The following is a 20,505-nucleotide window of genomic DNA, read 5'->3' as shown; positions in this document are numbered from 1 at the left end:
TGGGAAAGAAAAAAAGCATCTTCTTCTTCCCCCCTGATTTCACTCCCAGCAAATTTCCCTTTAATGTCCAGCTCAATTTGTTGCCTTCGGAAGTCAGAAAGAGCAAAATGGAGCCCAGGACATCACAAACAGAAGCACCGATGAAAGCAGTTCTTAACATACAAATGCGTGCCCACAGGCACACGGCAGACATTCCAGCATGGCAAGTAGGCGTGGGTTTGGATGTTATATGGGACAATAAAGATCAGCGCGCAATCAAGGACCACAACCCTCAGCAGATCGTGATCATTCAATCCCGCCCTGGAGGCAGGAGAAGGCTGTTTCTATCATGGCCGCCCTGCTGTTCAGGGATATTGTTCAGCCTTGAGATCAGCGCGTTATCGTCCGTTGGGAGCTGCACTCACATGTGGACACAGAGGAGCATGTATGAACAAGATGTGCATTTTTAACCATATAGTCTCAGGTGACTTTTCCAGTAAGAGGAAAAACGTCCCCCTCCCCATTTAAACCTGGCCAAAGCTAATGATTCTATATGAGGGAATACCATCTTGCTAAGTGGCTACTTAATCGGATAGGCTGCGTGGTGCTAATTAGGGTGGACAATGGTGCACTCTCCAAGGATCTGGTGGGACTCGCAGCGTTCCCAACCTCTTTTTAAAGATTTTAATACCAAATATATATATATTAAAAATGAAATTTCAAAAGGGCGACGTGCCACTTTGGGTTAGATGAGAACAACAAATGTTGGGTCCCGACTTTATATGCTTATTTATGAGGCTCAGAGAAGGACTTTTGCTCATCTGGGGATTTGAGGGAAACTTAATCTACTGCTGTGAATTATAATGTGAGCGCTAATCACAAAGAAAAGCTCCATTAAGCACGGCCGCGCTTCCGAGAGATGAAATCAGAACGTGCGTACATGCTGAACTACCACTGACACTGTGCTCACAGTGCCGTCGTCCCTGCAGCTGTGCCGGCGATCGTGGCCCGACACTGTTTATATGCTAATTTAGTCAAACACGCTCGTTGTTATCCGCCATTTGGGCGGCGATCAGCTTTGTTTGGCACTGCGAAACACTAAATATCGTTCAGACTTAGCAAAGTATGCGGAGCTGCTCTTCAACTTGTCCAGGTTGGGATGGTATTTTAGTATCTTGCTGAGTATTTATACTGTACCTGACAGACAGCTTATTTCAGCGGATCACATTTCCCACAGGACCCGTTATTCATTATCACCATTTAAAGTGGTTTTAAGCCGAGACCAAAAAGGAAACTATGAATGTGCCTTCGCATAAATCCGCTTCCTCAATGCCTGTGTGACCCAAGGGTCCTCATCAGGAGCGGAGAGTTTAGCTTCTAAAAGGAAAAGGAAAAGGCTGTAACTGCTCCGTCGCCTCGGCGTGTGGAAATTCGATGCGAGAAGGGGATTAAACTGCCAACATGGCAGCCCCCCCCCCCCCCACCCCCCCCATCTCCCCGCCATCTGGGCAAATCTGAGCGTTTCACACGTTTCACTCAAACACTGTCAGAAAAGCAAAGCCCAAACTGGGAGGACGGCAGAACAGAGAGAATTCCCAAGTGACTGAATCGGGATGCATCATCAGCCGACGCGGCCGTGCCAAAACCACTAATGTGGACATTTATCGATGTCGTAAAAAAAGATTTGGACCCTTCGGAGTGAAATATGTTTACTTCCTGAAACTAAAGAGGAATGTAGTGCTGACACCTTCACATGCCTCCAGTCTCAAAGTGGAACAAGGCAATTAGCATAATAGCTTAGCATTAACGGCCAGGATTCACGTGGGTTGGATGGCTGCGTGACAACCCCATAACCGCTAGCCTAAGCTAAGCTAAACCTCTAAATATAATTATTCCCTAATCTAGCTGAGTCGGTGGAAGGCGTCAACCATTAAAACCACTAAGTGATTCTTTTTATGCAGCAAATTCTGCCAACGGTTGCTGTGGAAATGAATGTAAAATGGTATTTTGCATTCAACATGAATTAATAATGGACAAGGAATTCTGACCGGCATCCACGCGCCTCATGAAAATGCATCCTTCGCCCATGAAGCTGATAAATAAACCAGCATCTCCAAGACTGTGAAGCCGAGGGAAATTTAATTGAAAGTCTAATCCCCCTGTATTTCTCACTGAATGCTGCGTACTCAACTAGAGGAAATTTAATTGCTGAAAAATCACAGATATTAGAAATGCGGTTATTTATCTGACATTATGAGTCACCTCCTCCTCGCGCCGGCGGAGCGGCGCAAATCCGCGTAAACTATGGAATGAATAGTTTCCTCCCTCCTCTGTCAAATCAACCCCGGCGGGCCTCTCAGCCTGTGATCCGAGGGTAGAGCGACCCCGGCATCAGGAAAACAAGCGCCCCCCCCCCCCTTCCCGCTGATGCTGGATCTCTGATGCTAAAGGCAGCGGCGGCGCGGCGCGCGTGCCCGTTAGCTTGTGTTGTTGCCGTGCGCCTGGCAGCTGCAGCCCAGGGATGCCTGATGAATAACAGGTCAGAGCTGATCTCATTTGGACTAATCAGATGTATATGATATGGATAAACAGCTGAGTTCCAGCGTGCACAGGCAGCTCCATGCATCCATCGCTACTCCAGCAATGTGTGTGTGTGAGTGTGTGTGTGTGTGAGAGAGAGAGAGTAATTTGTGGTGGAGGACTGATTGAGAAGAGGTGAAGAGAAAAGGGGGGGTGCAGCATTATCAGAGGAATTATGGAGTTATGGTGGGGAGTCGGTGCTGAATACTGATGCAGAGGAGAGGAATATATTTACACACACACACACACACACACACACACACACACACACACACACACACACACACACACACACACACAGACATGCAGCTACAGGCAGCTCAGTGTGCAGATCACCTGCGCCATATGAGGAAACTTCTTTTCAACCCTCATTTGTTCCTCCTGAAAACTGAGATTTTTGGGGGGGTCATTTGGGGCACTTCGTTTGAAGCTCTGTCCCCTCGCCGTGTAAGCACCCCCCAGGGTCGAAGATTGGTTTCACTTAAACCACTTGAAACAACCATGACAGACCCACAGCGAGGCTCTGAAATAAATATCGCGATCGCACTTGGATTGCTTTTAAATTGAATGCAATCTGCCAGAGCCATCATCCCATCACCCCCCCCCTCCTCCCCATCCTTGATCTCTTCATCTTCCACTCGATGCCAGCTTCTTCTTCTTCTCCTTTTTTTTCTGTTTCATCACAAAAGGATTTTTTTTCAGAATCTGTCTGCTACAAAGGAATCAGAAAAATGGAAAAGAGGGAACTCTTTTCCGTATCTGTCATCTGAGCCAGATAATGTCTGATGCATCAACGATCGGAAGGTGAAAGCTGCCCGGGAATGCTTCTCTTTTCCGATGCTCTGAGTTAATATCGCCTAAATCGGTGGGATAAATCAGCACAGGCGGCAAACGCAGAAGATTGTTGGTAAAATGTCCTATTGTAAACTGGCCTTGCGTCGTAAAATCAATCTTTATGTCACAATAAACGCATTCTGCCGCGTAATGCCGCCCACATAAAATACGTGCTTACAGATTCAGACTGTAAAGTTTTCATTATGGGATGTCAGAGGTTTCGCTGTGGTTTAACAGGATGTTGTGTGTAATTCCTACACACAGACCGGATCTCATAACGCCTTATATTTCCAAATTCCCCCCTTTTTCCAGGCCTGGCTCCCGAGGTTTGGCAGGAAATGATGAACGTTCACTGTGGAAGAGTGACCCTCCCGCCATCACGGCTCCATATGGAATCACAAATCCATCATATTACACTTCTTTCGGAGGGCCGTAGGAAGCAAGGGCTGCCAGCAACAGGGGCTATATTTAGACGTGACGTCGTCAGAAGCAGAAAACTTTCTCAGATGTCTTTTTCCGAGTGTGTTTAAATGCATAATCGCTCAAAGGGCGACGCTGGCTTGATCTTTATGAATAATGGAAGACCAAAAGTGCTATTGATTGTTTTCAAAGGCAAAAGTCAGCGTTGCTGCAGCAAAGGTCAAAAGAGGAGCCGAGGTTACAAAGGTCAAAGGCGGATTTTATAGTTTTCCTGACCTCCAAACTCAAATCTGCTGAACGCCTCAACCCAGGCAGCCGAATCTACTGTTTTCACGTTGGACGGGAGGAAAACCTTCAGATCAGATTCAGCTGCCGTTTGGAAATATGTCGGGAAGAAAAGAGGGAATTTGATTCAATTGCACGTTCTGCGTAATCCAGTAATTGGATGAGAGAACATCGAGAACCTCCGCTTCAGCGGAGAGGATCCTATTTAGATGCTGACTGTGTCAAACCGCTCTGCTGTTTATGAAATAGATGAGCCAGATGGACTCTTCTCCTGAGCAGTGTTTGCCATTAGAACTATAACAAAAGGACACACACACACACACACACACACACACCACACACACACACACTCAGACATGCAGCTACAGGCAGCTCAGTGTGCAGATCACCTGCGCCATATGAGGAAACTTCTTTTCAACCCTCATTTGTTCCTCCTGAAAACTGAGATTTTTGGGGGGGTCATTTGGGGCACTTCGTTTGAAGCTCTGTCCCCTCGCCGTGTAAGCACCCCCCAGGGTCGAAGATTGGTTTCACTTAAACCACTTGAAACAACCATGACAGACCCACAGCGAGGCTCTGAAATAAATATCGCGATCGCACTTGGATTGCTTTTAAATTGAATGCAATCTGCCAGAGCCATCATCCCATCACCCCCCCCCCCCTCCTCCCCATCCTTGATCTCTTCATCTTCCACTCGATGCCAGCTTCTTCTTCTTCTCCTTTTTTTTTTGTTCCATCACAAAAGGATTTTTTTTCGGAATCTGTCTGCTACAAAGGAATCAGAAAAATGGAAAAGAGGGAACTCTTTTCCGTATCTGTCATCTGAGCCAGATAATGCATCAACGATCGGAAGGTGAAAGCTGCCCGGGAATGCTTCTCTTTTCCGATGCTCTGAGTTAATATCGCCTAAATCGGTGGGATAAATCAGCACAGGCGGCAAACACAGAAGATTGTTGGTAAAATGTCCTATTGTAAACTGGCCTTGCGTCGTAAAATCAATCTTTATGTCACAATAAAGGCATTCTGCCGCGTAATGCCGCCCACATAAAATACGTGCTTACAGATTCAGACTGTAAAGTTTTCATTATGGGATGTCAGAGGTTTCGCTGTGGTTTAACAGGATGTTGTGTGTAATTCCTACACACAGACCGGATCTCATAACGCCTTATATTTCCAAATTCCCCCCTTTTTCCAGGCCTGGCTCCCGAGGTTTGGCAGGAAATGATGAACGTTCACTGTGGAAGAGTGACCCTCCCGCCATCACGGCTCCATATGGAATCACAAATCCATCATATTACACTTCTTTCGGAGGGCCGTAGGAAGCAAGGGCTGCCAGCAACAGGGGCTATATTTAGACGTGACGTCGTCAGAAGCAGAAAACTTTCTCAGATGTATTTTTCCGAGTGTGTTTAAATGCATAATCGCTCAAAGGGCGACGCTGGCTTGATCTTTATGAATAATGGAAGACCAAAAGTGCTATTGATTGTTTTCAAAGGCAAAAGTCAGCGTTGCTGCAGCAAAGGTCAAAAGAGGAGCCGAGGTTACAAAGGTCAAAGGCGGATTTTATAGTTTTCCTGACCTCCAAACTCAAATCTGCTGAACGCCTCAACCCAGGCAGCCGAATCTACTGTTTTCAAGTTGGACGGGAGGAAAACCTTCAGATCAGATTCAGCTGCCGTTTGGAAATATGTCGGGAAGAAAAGAGGGAATTTGATTCAATTGCACGTTCTGCGTAATCCAGTAATTGGATGAGAGAACATCGAGAACCTCCGCTTCAGCGGAGAGGATCCTATTTAGATGCTGACTGTGTCAAACCGCTCTGCTGTTTATGAAATAGATGAGCCAGATGGACTCTTCTCCTGAGCAGTGTTTGCCATTAGAACTATAACAAAAGGACACACACACACACACACCACACACACACACACACACACACACACAGCCCTGCAGATACGCTGGAGCTGTTGCACAGATGTATTTGCCATTCTAGAACCTTCTCCGTTTGACTCTACGTAAAGTTTTCCTATCTGTAATTGAACTGTCACCATAGATACGCTTTGGATCAACGACACAGGTGGTCTCGTCCCCTCCCCCACCCCGATACTCCCAAACGTTTCATGCTTTTCTGGTGTGGATGCACCATTTCACCCACGGAGACAACGGAGGATTGGCTCCAGTTCAGTGCCCCCCCACTGTGCCACCGGAGCCCTGCCGGTCCGCTCCGGCATCCCAGGGAGCGAAGGGCTCCAGATACGCTGAGGTCTCGCACTCATTTTTCATCCTCGGCTGCAGGTTGGTCACCCAGGACTCATCAAATGAGATCAGCACAGTGTGTTTCAGCCACTGAGGGAGCGTGGAAATGGGATCAGAGCTGAGCTGTGACGTGTTGACCTGAGTAAATGTGGAGTGCGAACCGCGGGGAGGCTCTCACAGTAGCGCGTGTGCCCGTCAGAGCCACGAAGACGAATCTCAGCATGTCAGTGTGAAAATGTTCAGTCTGAGCTCTCAGTCCCTCTGGAGGCTCCCGTGTGATGTCATGAGCCGCGCCTGTTTAGCATGCTAGGCCGGGTCGGACGCTGCTCCTCCTGCCTCGGCGCCCGTTTGGGCTCCCGCTCTGCGGAGGAGAGGCGCGCCCATCAGAAAGCATTAGTCTTCACGCTGACAGGCCGGGCTTCCGCTGAGACTCTCTCCCTGGTGGAGCTTCTCAAATCGCTCCAGACAGCGGTGGGGTAGTTTTTCTAACAGGCGGAGACACCGTGCCATTTGTGCGGGGCATTTACTGCTGCCTCCTCTCCTAATTTATGTCCTCGTCTGCCGACCAACGAATAAAACAAGACACCGGAGACGTGACGTCGTTCCTTACGCTCCCCCGAAAGGTCGTGAGTATCGGCAGGTGTTATGAAGGCCTCCACTGATACCCCCCCCCCCCCCCCCCCCAACCTCCTGTGTCTGCAGACAGACGCGGCGCTGATGTACGACGCCGTGCACGTGGTGGCCGTGGCCGTGCAGCAGTCGCAGCAGATCACCGTCAGCTCTCTGCAGTGTAACCGCCACAAGCCCTGGCGCTTCGGGGGACGTTTCATCAACCTCATCAAAGAGGTACGGGGTCGCCGGGGCTTCACCCCTAACGTGGTCCGCTGCGTGTCGGAGGGGTGCGCCGACGCATCTGTACTTTAACCAACTTCTGTTCGATCGCTCTTTCACAATTTCACACCTCTAACAGGAAGACGACAGGGTTGTTGTTGTCTTCCTGTTTTGTTCCCCATCTTCTTTGCAGCGCTCATATCAAAGCCGCTGCATAATTCTGGCCGGGGTCGGCTACCCGCTTTGTTCTCCCCAGTTTGCTTTCGAAAATATCATCATTACGACTCTGGATAGTATAATTGCAGGTGCTTTTCAGAACAAGACACTGTCGCCCCCCCCCCCCATCTGCTCGTGCTTTCCACACCCGTCTGTTCCTCCAACCGCCTTTGATGTGAAACTTCAAGCACAATGAAGCACATGCATAATGAACTCTTACCTGTCAAACCTGCCTTCACTCTCGCCATCGCCCCCCCCCCCCCCTCGTTTTGTTACAGAGGTAGATGGCGAGGGCCAGAGACAGACAGAATTCCTAATTAGGCCAGAAAAAGAAAAGTTTTCCGCTTCAATTGGTGGGATTGATGTCGCTGAGAAAAGCAGCTACTCAGAATTCCAGTTGGTGACGCCATGAGCTTCTGTCTGCAGGCGCACTGGGACGGCCTGACTGGGCGCGTTCTCTTCAACAAAACCAACGGTCTGAGGACAGATTTCGACCTGGACGTCATCAGTTTGAAGGAGGAGGGCTTGGAAAAGGTATCCCCCATATTAGCGTAGATGAGATGTGAGCCGGGAATACGGAAGTATAGACCATTGTTTCCGGTAGACAAGACGAAGTGATGCAAACTAAAGAGTAAATTGTCTCGACAGATCGGAACGTGGGATCCTCCCAGCGGTCTGAATATGACAGAGGCTCACAATAGCAAGACATCCAACATCACTGACTCTCTGGCTAACAAATCCCTGCGTGTATCCACCATTCTGGTAGAGACAGAACAAATGAAAACGCAGACGCTCGACAAACACAGGTCAATATCAAACTGAAAATTGGCCTGGCCGGGCTCTAATGCCAATTTATTTTCCCGCGCAGGACGAGCCGTACGTGATGTTCAAGAAGTCGGACAAGCCTTTGTACGGGAACGACCGCTTCGAGGGCTACTGCATCGACCTGCTGAGGGAACTCTCGGGCATCCTCGGCTTTCGCTACGAGCTGCGATTAGTGGAAGATGGGAAGTACGGCGCGCTGGATGAGGGCACAGGTCAATGGAACGGCATGGTGCGCGAGCTGATGGATCACGTGAGTCGACCGAAACTCGGAACCCACCGATGATCGCCAAATGCGCTAATGCTAGCATTCTAGCATCACATTTTCCTAAAATATCACATGTTGTTAGCACTCAAATGTCTGATTAAATCCTTCCCAAGGGTCATCGTCATCCTCCTTCCCGGAGGAATGTTATTGACAGGTGTGCGGAACCATAACCTGACACAAAGAGCACACGGTCAATTAGACACGGATTAATCTCATTCCGAAAACAGCTACCGTATTTCCTTTTACCTGCAAATCCATGTGAACTAATGGCCCGAGCAATTTTCTGTCCTTTCTCATTCCGGGCGTACATATTGATCGGACCTGCTGTCGACAGAAATCAAATCCTAACACCATTGGTTGTCCTTCGTCAATGGAGTCAAACACCCAACCCCCCCTCCCCCCCTCCCAACCAATCCCACACGCCACCTCTATTATCTCGTTACAGAAAGCGGACCTGGCGGTAGCTCCCCTGGCCATCACCTACGTCAGGGAGAAGGTCATCGACTTCTCCAAGCCTTTCATGACACTGGGGATAAGTATCCTGTACCGCAAGCCCAACGGCACCAATCCCGGGGTGTTCTCCTTCCTCAACCCTCTCTCACCTGATATCTGGATGTATATTCTGCTGGCTTGCTTGGGTGTCAGTTGTGTGCTGTTTGTCATAGCCAGGTAACATGTCACCCCCCCCTCCCTTCCCTGCTGTCCTCATTTCCTTTTTGCTCCCCCCACTTCCTTCTTCCTCGATGTTTAGCTCACTGTCACTGACACGCAGCAGTTGCTCCCTCTGGACTTGAAAATGTTGAATTGGGTCTTTGAGAAGCTGTGCTAGGCAAAACCTCTGCAAACACTGGTGTTTACCTTTTAGTCTCTTGGATCCAAACTAAAATGTATAATCTAAGCGCATTTTGATGCACGTTACCCTGGTAACACCTTTACTTCAAGGTCACTTGCTAACATGAGATTAGCTAAAATCGGAGCGCACACTTGTGGGCTCTGTTTGCTGTCTTATTTCGGCGTCATCTACGAGAAAGGTAGAATATTTCAGCTTCTTCAGTCCTCTGACACAAGTTAATCCAAAAGTTTTAACGTTTAACACACAATTTCATCTAATGTTACCGGCCAAATGAATGCAAGTGAGACGAGCAGCAACTGTCACCTAAGTGAGGTCAGAATATGCATATTTGATACCCGTTGTTACCACTCTTGCTCAGGGTAAGTGGAAAGCATGCCGTTCTCCCTTTGATTGTCTTTTGCTTGCAGAGAAACGGCCTTGAATTGTTTCTCCATGCAACACCCACGTGTGCTCAGCTAAAGCCTAAACTACGCTGATCTCTGTTCGCTGTATGGGTTCCGTCCTAAGTCCGGTACTGAATGATTGCGTGGCCCCCAATTGACTGACCAATTCTCTAAATGCAGAGTATATTATTTTCTTTAATCCCAGCAACCGGAGTGAGTCGTGAGAGCTTATGAAGTCTTGGTTTTGCACAATAAAACATTAAACCCCTCAATCTCACTGGGGATTTGTGTCTTTGAAAGCTCCCCCTCCGTACACACACTCAGAAAGACACACACAAACGCGCATCCGCTTTTTCTCGCTGAATAAATAAGGCGTCTCATTTCAAGCTCCAGCGTAATGGATTCGCTCGATGCCTCCTCCAGCTCTGTTTGTGCTTCGATTGATTCCTCCCTTTATTAACAAATCAGAGATATTCTCTGACCACAAACTCTCTCGCCTTTCTTCGTACATAGCACACAAGAAAAGAGGATCCGTGCTACAGCCGGACACAAGACCACAGTGGTGCTAAGAACACCTCCACCCCCCCCCCCCCAGCCTCTTCAGCTGGCCTTGTAGAAGAAAGGCAGCAGATCTATAAGGCCATCCGGAGTAATTGAATCCAACAGACAGTTAATGGTGGGAGCCTGTCGTGTTATTGTGGTCAGGGACAGTTGTGGGAGGAGAGAGGTGGAGGCTCGAGCCCTTTTAGAATTCCACGCACAGTTCAGTGTTACCCTCTCGCGCGGTGAGGAGGTGACCTTACGTCTCCATGTTCCACATCACCTTCTTCCTGCTGATCAGTGTGCGGAACATGGCCCGCAGGAATATGGACCAGCTGCAGGCAAAGGTCATACAGACGAACCGGCGGACTGGATGCATACAAAAGATACTGACTGGGACCAACCAAATCCAATTAGAGCATGTACGTGTGTGTGTGTGTGTGTGTGTGTGTGTGTGTGTGTGTGTGTGTGTGTGTGTGTGTGTGTCTGAAAAGAGGCTGCTGTGCTGAAGGGTGCCTTGCTTTATTTGTCCTAGCGCATATTTAACCAGTATGGATTTATTTGATTGAGGCAGCGTGGATCTACAGATGCCGACAGGCGCACGCCCACACCGCGATGAAGGCACACGTGCAAGCACTCGGGCTGCGCGCACACGCACGCCACATTCCACACCACGAGGCCGTGGTGCCATTTCAGCTGTCTGCATTCTCAAGGAGACGGAGCTCATTGACATTCCAGTAAATCGGGCATCTTGATGCATTTGACAGGGAGAATTATGTGTGTGTCATCGCTGCCGCATCCACGTCGATGAAGCTCAAGGGAGACAGAGCTGGAAATGCATGACAACATAACAAAAAAGGAAAAGAAAAAATAGCAAAATACGCTATAATTGGCCCGCAGCACCAGTTGGAGAAAACATCACATGACAGGGTGTTTGTATAGAGCTGTACATCCGTCTCAGTCGAGCGGCGGTGAATTCCAGCAGCTATCGGGGAACATTTGGTTTGATCATTTGAAACGCGGAACGGCGCGTGTAAACACCGACATCTGCATATATACTGTACATCTCTACCGGTCTGGGAATGCTCGCTGACAAACGGCGTCTCGCGTTTTCGCTGCCAGATCTGTGATTCTAGTTCGCCGGCTTATCAGCATGCAGCATGTTGGAGGAAGAGCTAAACATCTAACCTGATGGGCCCTGAACCCTGAATAAGCAATGCTCCCTGTAGCGAGCGCTTCAGCACAAACCCCAGCAGATTCTGATGTTTAATGCTAACCCAATCCCCCCCCCAGTGCTAATGCCGTGCCACTTTTGCTTAGTATAATAAACGAGAAGCGTCCAAGAATCACCTGAAGACATTGACAATCAGCCCGGGCAGGCGGCCGGGGGTGAAAGTGGAGGGGAAGTGGGGTAATTAGGAGGGAAATGAGGTACGGGCTGTTGAGGTGTGGGTGAGGGGAGAAGAAAAGCAGATAAGGGGATGGAGAGGCATGGAGGCTGCTGGAAAGCAGTCCCGTGTTGGGGGGGGGGGGGGGGGGGGGAGGTGGAGGGTTCACTGCGTAGGCTGTTGCATCATCAGAGTAGCTGTGATTGCGGTTGCAGTCACGTATAGGCTCCTGAGTCAGTGAATCCAAATGAGCTCGAGCCAGCAGGCTGTGGGACATTATCACCGGTGACACTGTTATTCCAGCCTATTGATCCGTCCTCACTATAAGCTGACGGCATTTGAATATGCCAATATGTGGATCTCCGCAAAAGCCAAAATGATCGGTCCTCGTCTCTGCTCTCAGCCTGGGGGCTGCGACACTCAGTTCCTGCACGTTTACATGCTCTTTGTTCCCACTCGCACTGTTTTAAGATGTATCTTTTATGAGCCGTTTAATCTGCACCGGGGAGCCCGATGCTCTTTATGCTGACACACTCTTCTCCCTGTTCTCTCCTGTAGGTTCAGCCCTTACGAGTGGTACAACCCTCATCCCTGCAACCCAGACTCGGACGTGGTGGAAAACAATTTTACGCTGCTCAATAGTTTCTGGTTTGGAGTCGGGGCTCTCATGCAGCAAGGTAGTTGCCTCAGCCTGTGGCCGCTGTTGCTCCGCGCAGCTCTCGACACCCCCACTGTCTCTGAGGGTTGGGGGGGGTTTCATCCAAGCCAGTGGCAACAGGGAGAGACCTCCGAGGAAGCTAAGCTGTGTCACTGCACATCTGGAATATTTTAAATGCGGTCATCTTAACCCGTGGGCACTCATGGGTAATAAACCCACATGCACGTGTGAGACGTGCACACCAGGTTACGCAGAATTGTAGGTCAGTAAATGTATGCTAATGTTGCTAAATGCTAAAAGAAGTGAGCATAAACATGCGTTCCTCTCAGTGCTCTCTCCTCTTGCCCTTGGCTCAGCACCTCGAGGTCAGTGGGGTGTGGAGTCAGGATTTGAGGTTACCTTGGGTGCATGATTCTCTGGCCCAAACAGCCCCATTGTTATTTGGAAATCATTTATATTCGAACTGTGTAAACTGTCACTTGTGACTGTGGGGAGATCCTCTTAAAGGTCCAGGGTGCGCGAATTTTAAACACTGGCCATCAAAAATCACACAATGTATAAAAATCACATTTTCCTTATAGTGAAAAAGTACTTAGTTTAAGACATCAAGACAAATATGGACTTGAATGCAAATGTTATAGTACTCGTCAGCTGGAATCAATCACGTTTGCAAGTAGCAACAAGCCTCTGGTTTGGTAATATTTCATTCCTGTAGCTTCCTGCCACTCATGGGGTTGGGATTTCATTCCTGCAAGCTCTGGGGAAGCAGATCTCTCACACTGGGCCGTTAAGTGCTCTCTAGAGGCATCTTCAACAAGTGGCACATCAGCATTGATAAGGCTGTTTTGAAATGGTTCGGCTCGTTCAATACAAATATGCATTAGCATCCAGACCATGATGAGACTCATAATGACGACTTGCTGAGACTTTTGAGGCCTGATATTGATCCCTGCCAACTCCCTTACACCAGGCTCAGAGCTCATGCCCAAGGCCCTGTCAACTCGAATAGTGGGAGGCATCTGGTGGTTCTTCACCCTCATCATCATTTCCTCATACACGGCCAATTTGGCTGCCTTCCTCACTGTGGAGAGGATGGAGTCCCCCATAGACTCTGCTGACGACCTGGCCAAGCAAACCAAAATCCTGTATGGGGTGGTGGAGGACGGCGCCACCATGACCTTCTTCAAGGTATCAGACTCAAGGTTCTGCTTTCTGGCTAATGAAAGCGGAACAGGTGACATCACAAACCCAGCCTAGGATATTTACAGCCGTGCATCCTGCATGCCGTCCCCCGCCCTAACAACTTCTGCTGTCGTTATAAATGCAGCTGACTGTGATGTCTGGGAAAAGGTGGCTGCCACAAAAATGCCAAAGTCAAGTCATGCTAATGAAAATGGGTTAGAACAAGCGACAGCGCTACATCTAAAATCCTAAACAGCATGCACGATGCATAAAAAAACCCTATTAGGATACTTTCTGAAACGTCACAGATCATAAATGGAAAAACTAATTAGATCATAGCAGAATTAAACTTCAGGTCCAATGTTTAATGCTGCTGGAAAAGCTATCAGAAGTACAAAGAAATCAATTCCTTTGACCAAACATCCCATATTTACAGTGTTGTTTTTCCCGAGCAAGTAGAAATTTTGTATCTTTCGAGGCTGACAAATGGCCGTATTTACGAGCAAATACCATTATTTCATATTCAGGAAAGATGGCAAATAAAAAAACAGCATAATAATTAGTTCAGGGACAGTGATGCTTGACACTGGCAAATGTTTCTGTTCACTGAAGATAGCGGCAGGCTAGCACTAGACGTTCACTACAAGTATCTGAGCCAAGCTAATTATTAAAGAGGAACTATCAGATCAGAGATCGGATCAGAGATAGATGCAAAAGGTTGGACTTGTGTCACGGTGACTTTGAAAACGATTCCTCTTTAATTTCATAGAAAACCAAAATCTCCACCTATGACAAGATGTGGGAGTTCATGAACAGCAGGAGGCAGTCGGTGATGGTGAAGAACGTGGAGGAGGGCATCCAGCGCGTGCTGACCGCCGACTACGCCTTCCTCATGGAGTCCACCACCATTGAGTTTGTCACCCAGAGGAACTGCAACCTGACCCAGATCGGAGGCCTGATCGACTCCACGGCCTACGGAGTGGGAACACCAATGGGTAAATGATGGGACTCTGCCTCGGATCTCTAAATTATCTTGAATAAATCTGTAGACCAGCGCAGGATAATGCAGGTGCTGTTAAAATATACGGTGTGGGTGATATATACGGTCTTTGAACAGGAGGGTTGACCTTTATTGATGGGGCCGCCATTCTAACGGTTCACATGTGTGAGCCGTTAGAGCTTTAGCTTAATGAAAAGTGAATGGCTGAATTTATGGCTAAGGTTAAGAAGCGCCGGGGGCTCGAGGCGCGGCGCGGCGCAGTCCCAGCTCTGCATTAACAGTCATTAGGGTTCTTTCCCCTTTGCTGTAATTGTAAAGTGGGCAGTCAAAAACACACCTTTGTGGTGCGTTCAGGCCTTTGCGTCACCAAAGGTGAGACTGGAGGTGCAACACTGTGAAAGAATAACAAAAGGCAACCGCGAACGTCAGGCTAACGCAACCGCCTTGCGATTACCTGACATTAAATCATTTCTGAGCTTAAAACTAAGACACAAAGTCCTCTATAGACGACTAAAAAGGCACTTTTTCAACTCCCATTTGACCTACTTCCATTACTTTGTAACCGGCTTCAGCCCATTGGCTCGATTCTCTCTCAAAAAAGTTTTCCCACCTCTTTTTCATGATGCGCCGATGGCCTTCGTGCACCAGCCGCTGACGGCTTCAGCCGCAGTGTCACAGCGGCTCGAGCGGTCGTGACGAGGCCGCGGGGAGCATCGCGGGCATCTGTAATGGCCGCATCCATCATGGGTTAAACGAACGGCCATCAAACTGGGGAGCAGCGTCCACAGCTGGCTCCTGCTGATGAATATGGGCCAGTTATGGATCTGCGGGGATGTGATGGCGGCCTCGGCTGTAACGAAGCCGAGGTGATGCGGTGAAATATAGTCCCTCCGTGGCTACGTGACTCGCTCTGACACCATTCAGCTGCACACAAGGGTCCCAAAATGTGGACGACCTCTATGGCAACACAGAGGATCAAATGGGCCACTTCAGCCCTTTATCCCAGCCGGCTTCTTTCAGGGACAAGTGGCTCGGTGGCGTCAAGCATTAAAAAAAAGATTAAAAATGCTGAAAGTTATTACTGTGAACTAAATCAGCGTTCTCAATAAAGGCCCTCATCCTGCGCTGGGAAGATTTCTGCTGCGCTAGAAGAGGCCTTGAGATAGTTAATTGCCTCATTTATTCCGAATGAGTTGTGTTATTTGTGTGGCGTTTCTTTTGAGACAAACAGGAGGGCTCCATTTTGATGAGGACCGGCTCGGCGCCGCCACGAGGACCCCCGTTCTCTCCTGCATCCATTTAAATGGGGGTTGAAGTGCAGATGTGATTATAAAATATCTGCAGATGCCTTTTTTATTGAATGAGATGAGTTGATTTTATTTTATTTTTTTAAATCAGTCATTTATTAAGAGTTTGACAGAGTCGATTAATGACAGAGGCGATCAGCTCCGTCTCCATCCACCAATGAACCGAATCACCAGTTGTCAGCGCGCGTTATCGTTTAGATTGATCGCGATAATACCCAGATTAGTACGATAAAGCAAAGCCCTTGCTGCACTTTTACAGTTTTTTTCTCTCCCACCATTGATGATCTCCATGGCAACCTCGTGTCCCTAGCTTTCCCCAAAAGAGGCGCCAAGTCGCCCGAAATGATCCGCCCCAAACCGCGACGATTAATACTCCAAACCAGACAGCGTGGGAGTGGAGGGTGCCGAACATCTGTCAGGTAGTCGCGTATGCGCGCCGTGTCGGGCGCGGCTGTCTTTCCGTCCGCACGTTCCCCGCTCGCCGCCTCCGAGGACCCACATTAGCATTTATCCGAGGCCGGCTTTGTTAAGCCATCATTAATCATTGGAAATATGAGCCGAGCCCGAATCAGGGGAGTCGGGCGCTTGATAGATCTCTCATCTTCAGATGAAAGAAGCATATGCTTTTCTCTTACTCACACACACACACACACACACACACACACACACTTCAGGTTTATACAGCTGCTGCACATGAACAGCACTCAAAGCTAAAAATCAGAGGTTCACCAAACGCTGGGACCAGGCGTGTGAGGCGCTGTTACCACAATTACTCTTGTTTTTTGGGTTTCTTTTTTTCCCAAAGTAAATGTCCCCCTTTGTCAGAGCGAATACGTGGAGACGCGGGGATGAAAGGATGATGGAGGGTAATAGATGAATGATGGATGAGACAGAGAGGAGACACCAAAGGGGCCGACAGGTGAGACGAGCAGGCGGCGCGAAGACAGCCGAGGCACAAAATGTCCCCCCCCCCTCCCCCGCATGAGACGATTTGTCAACGCGACAAAGATTTCAGATCTTGTTCGAGTCACCGCGAGCCTGAAAAAACCAAAAGAAAAGAGGAAATGGTGCGGTGTCACGGCGGGCGCCCTCCGTCATCACATAAATGTTGGAACAAGCTTTTAAAGCGCTTTAGAAATGAAACACGGAGCCTCACAGGAAGCATTCATCTTCGCCGGCCCGGTTGGAGCGCCGAGGGCCCGCTGTGGCTCCATCGGACCCGTCTGGTGTCACACACGCTGTTTACGGTGTCACGGCCGAGGGACTCCAACATTTCCCCTCCTCTGATCACGCCAGGGCCCGCCGTGCCTTAATGACCCTCCGCTAATTCTGGCGCCTTCCCCCCGTCTGCAGGTCTGAGTCCTTCGGGACAGTAAACGCATCATAACCAGTTAGACACGCACCTGTCATTCCCGACACGACCCCCCCACTCCTAATCCGTCCAAATCACCGCAGCATGGAGACGAGTCTTTGTTGCCGACTCCCTGCGCATTAGAATTCACGCGCTGCGGAGGGAAGCGTGAAGTTTGGAGTCGCTCCGCGAATGTGCGGATTAGTGGGATTTGAAGGGGGACTCACGGACGTGGGGGGGGGGGCAACAATAACCCGACGGGTTGCGCCGCCACGCGCGAGCTAGGCTGCGTTCTATCTGATATGGGCGGCCCCTTTCAGGTTCCAGATGGTCTGCTCCTCCTCCGCAGGCTCCCCATACAGAGACAAGATCACCATCGCCATCCTGCAGCTGCAGGAGGAAGGGAAGCTGCACATGATGAAGGAGAAGTGGTGGCGAGGCAACGGGTGTCCCGAGGAGGAGAGCAAAGAGGCCAGCGCCCTGGGGGTGCAGAACATCGGCGGGATCTTCATCGTACTGGCTGCCGGACTGGTGCTGTCCGTGTTCGTGGCCGTTGGGGAGGTCCTCTACAAGTCCAAACAGAACGCCCAGCTGGAGAAGGTAAGCATGGCAACGCCCGTTTACGGCGCTCCAAGAAGCTAATGGGCGGGAGTGACCTTTATATAAAAGAGGATGAGGGGATCTTTCACCCAAAATATGGGCCTCTAAAAAGTTTCTGTGATTAGCAGCTTCTTCTTAAGGCCGCTGCGCCGCTCTGTTGCTAATCCAGCGGGAAACAGCGAGAGAACGCGACCGCGGCGTTCCTCAGCGTATCGCCATCTGCTTGCATGTCGCCCTTTACCGCCGCGTCGTCTCGTATCCAGAGTGTCGCCTCCACATATATGCAAATACAAACAGCATGAGCCACCTCCAGACGTACATCTCCAGCACCTACGCAAACAGCACAATAATGGCTTTCATACTTCGCCGCACACACTCTTGCTTTTGATATTGTCTCTTCAAATTTTAATGAGATTCTTCATAATCAGCGAGCGAATGTGCTGAAATCTGCACAAGCACGCCAGCGTTTTACAGGATTTCGTCCGGAACGCGGAGACAACGGCGGCTCATTTCACCAAGGTTACATAAATGTGTCACATTGTCTCTGGGGAGGTTGATATTTTAAAGGAAGCTACCAGTATTTTTGGATTTAATCTGCTTTAGTGGATATTTTCTCCCCTTATTTAATGCCTTTTACATTTCCTGCTGGCGAGACAATGTTACATATCTCTGGTTCTTGGCAGAGTTTGAAATATAAAATAGAGTAATAAAGCTGAAAGGGGGAAATCCGGGACACGTCGTAACTTTAAATGTCAACTCGTTTCCCACAAAACGATTGTGTAAGTATCACGATTGCGCCAGTCACTGAGAAGGACGCGGGTCGATACTCAAAAATGTGTTATTGATTCCTGCCGCGTCTATATTAGTTTCACCACCAACAGCATCAGATTATTGACCAGCGTTTACAGAGCTAATGCTAAAAGATTCCTCTGTAGCCACTAACAGCGTGAAACAGCCTCCATTTTACAGCTGGCCTTCACAGTCCTATAAAAAAAACAATGCTCACCTTTTCCAACCTAGAAATGTGCACCGCTAAAATTCCCCTTGATTTCTATGCTAACGCATGAACATATAGCGACAAATTTGAAATGAGCTGTTGCTCATATATTCAGATGATGACAGACAAGCAACATTTTTAAATGAAAAAGATTCAATTCAGTTTTAGTTGTGCGTCTAGAGTTGATTAGTTTTTTTCCAATTGTTATTAAGTTTAGAGGACGCGGCATTGCCCCTGGGAGATACAGGGCTGGGGGGGGGGGAGGGGGGGGTGTCAACAACAGTGATAAAAAGAATAAGAATGATTGTAGGCTGAAATCAGGAAAAAATATATTTTTGCACTTTTAAAGTAAAAGGAAGTCCAAATTTGGGGTTTAAAGAGCGCCGCTTCATCGGCTAAAACCTCAAATCACGTCGCCACATCTTGGTAATAGGCTGCATGTCGGGGGTAATGGATCGTTTCTAGGTGCATTTGCATATCTCACAAAAGCCAAAACAAACCGTCTCTGGCTCTGCCCCCCCCCCCCCCACCCCCCACCCCCCACCCCCGCCCCTCTGCAGCGATCGTTCTGCAGCGCCATGATGGATGAGCTACGCGTGTCTCTGAAGTGTCAGCGGCGCCTCAAACAGAAGCCCCAGCCGCCCGTCATCGTCAAGACCGAGGAGGTTATTAACATGCACACGTTCAACGACAGGAGACTCCCGGGGAAGGAGACCATGGCCTGAACCCCCCCCCCCCACTGAAACCGCGGAGGGGGTGACGAGGCCGGGGGTCGCGGCAGGTCAAACACCAGCTGACTCAGACCGAGGTTAGCGGTCGGAAACAGGATTCTTTTGGACCCGCGCGCTAACGCAGACAGATGTTTCCTGTGGAAATGTGGATGCCCCAGCGGTGCGGCCCCCGCCGCCACGTTCACGCGTCGAAGGGAGCGAACAGGGACTGAGAATCTGTCGACGGATCGATCATTAAAAAAAAGAGATTAAAATGAACAAAGACAAACAGGTGTGGGACAAAAACCCTGGTCCACACACACACACACACACAGACACACACACTTTTGCAGAACTGTGACAGTAGCTCTTTTTCTTTTGTTGTTGTTGGTGTCTTTTGTATCGCCTCCCTACGTGCGCGCCCCCCCCCCGGGCCCCTTCGGTCAAGGTTCTTTTCAAATGGTTTGAGAAATGAAAAGACATATTTAAAAAGAAGTGTTATATACGTGGAGATCGCCCTTGCTGACCTTGTCGAGTGCTTGTTCTTTTGGTTCCCTTTTCTCCTGTAAGCCTTCCTTGTGCCACACTTCTTCGGTTGTATAGAACCTCCCGCCATCCCAGTTATGTTCCGGGTCAATGCGACAGCCTCTGTCCGCGGTCCCATCGTCCCTGCCCCCGCCGCTGCCCTCGCCATTGACGTCGCCACTGCGCCCCGCCGCTGCCCCCGCCCTCGCCATTGACGTCCCGCTGCCCCGCCGCTGCCCCGCCGCTGCCCTCGCCATTGACGTCGCCACTGCCCCCGCCGCTCTGTACTAGCTGTTATTTAAAAACGCAGGATTTCTACATAAATGTTTGATTTTGTACAAGGACAAGAGGTTTTGTAGTACTTTGTATCACGCCCCCTCACCCCCAGGCCCCACCCCCAGGCCCCACCCCCACAGGACAGAAAATGTAGCAGATTCCATCCGAGCCCTCCGGTCCCAACAACCGTCGGGGCTCCAAACTCTGCTGTTCAGGCTTCATCCCTCTCATCAGTCACCGAACTGTC

At 49.3% G+C, this 20,505-nt stretch overlaps 1 protein-coding gene across 2 annotated transcripts in view; it reads left to right on the top strand.

Moving 5' to 3' along the window:
- LOC130515749 (glutamate receptor ionotropic, kainate 2-like) overlaps window positions 1-20,079 on the top strand; it is a 43,514-nt gene extending 23,435 nt beyond the window's left edge. For both annotated transcript variants that reach the window (XM_057016217.1, XM_057016218.1), the window contains exons 7-16: window positions 7,054-7,197; window positions 7,825-7,932; window positions 8,047-8,160; window positions 8,267-8,473; window positions 8,934-9,157; window positions 12,211-12,329; window positions 13,281-13,498; window positions 14,262-14,487; window positions 17,500-17,750; window positions 19,308-20,079. In XM_057016217.1, coding sequence (XP_056872197.1) covers window positions 7,054-7,197; window positions 7,825-7,932; window positions 8,047-8,160; window positions 8,267-8,473; window positions 8,934-9,157; window positions 12,211-12,329; window positions 13,281-13,498; window positions 14,262-14,487; window positions 17,500-17,750; window positions 19,308-19,472 — 1,776 coding nt within the window. In that variant the 3' untranslated portion in view covers window positions 19,473-20,079. The remainder of the gene's footprint in view (window positions 1-7,053; window positions 7,198-7,824; window positions 7,933-8,046; window positions 8,161-8,266; window positions 8,474-8,933; window positions 9,158-12,210; window positions 12,330-13,280; window positions 13,499-14,261; window positions 14,488-17,499; window positions 17,751-19,307) is intronic.
- Window positions 20,080-20,505: the final 426 nt, after the last annotated feature.

Source organism: Takifugu flavidus, chromosome 19, assembly GCF_003711565.1.
Source record: "Takifugu flavidus isolate HTHZ2018 chromosome 19, ASM371156v2, whole genome shotgun sequence".
In the NCBI taxonomy this organism is placed as follows: domain Eukaryota; kingdom Metazoa; phylum Chordata; class Actinopteri; order Tetraodontiformes; family Tetraodontidae; genus Takifugu; species Takifugu flavidus.
This window is presented reverse-complemented; position numbering and strand designations above follow the sequence as displayed.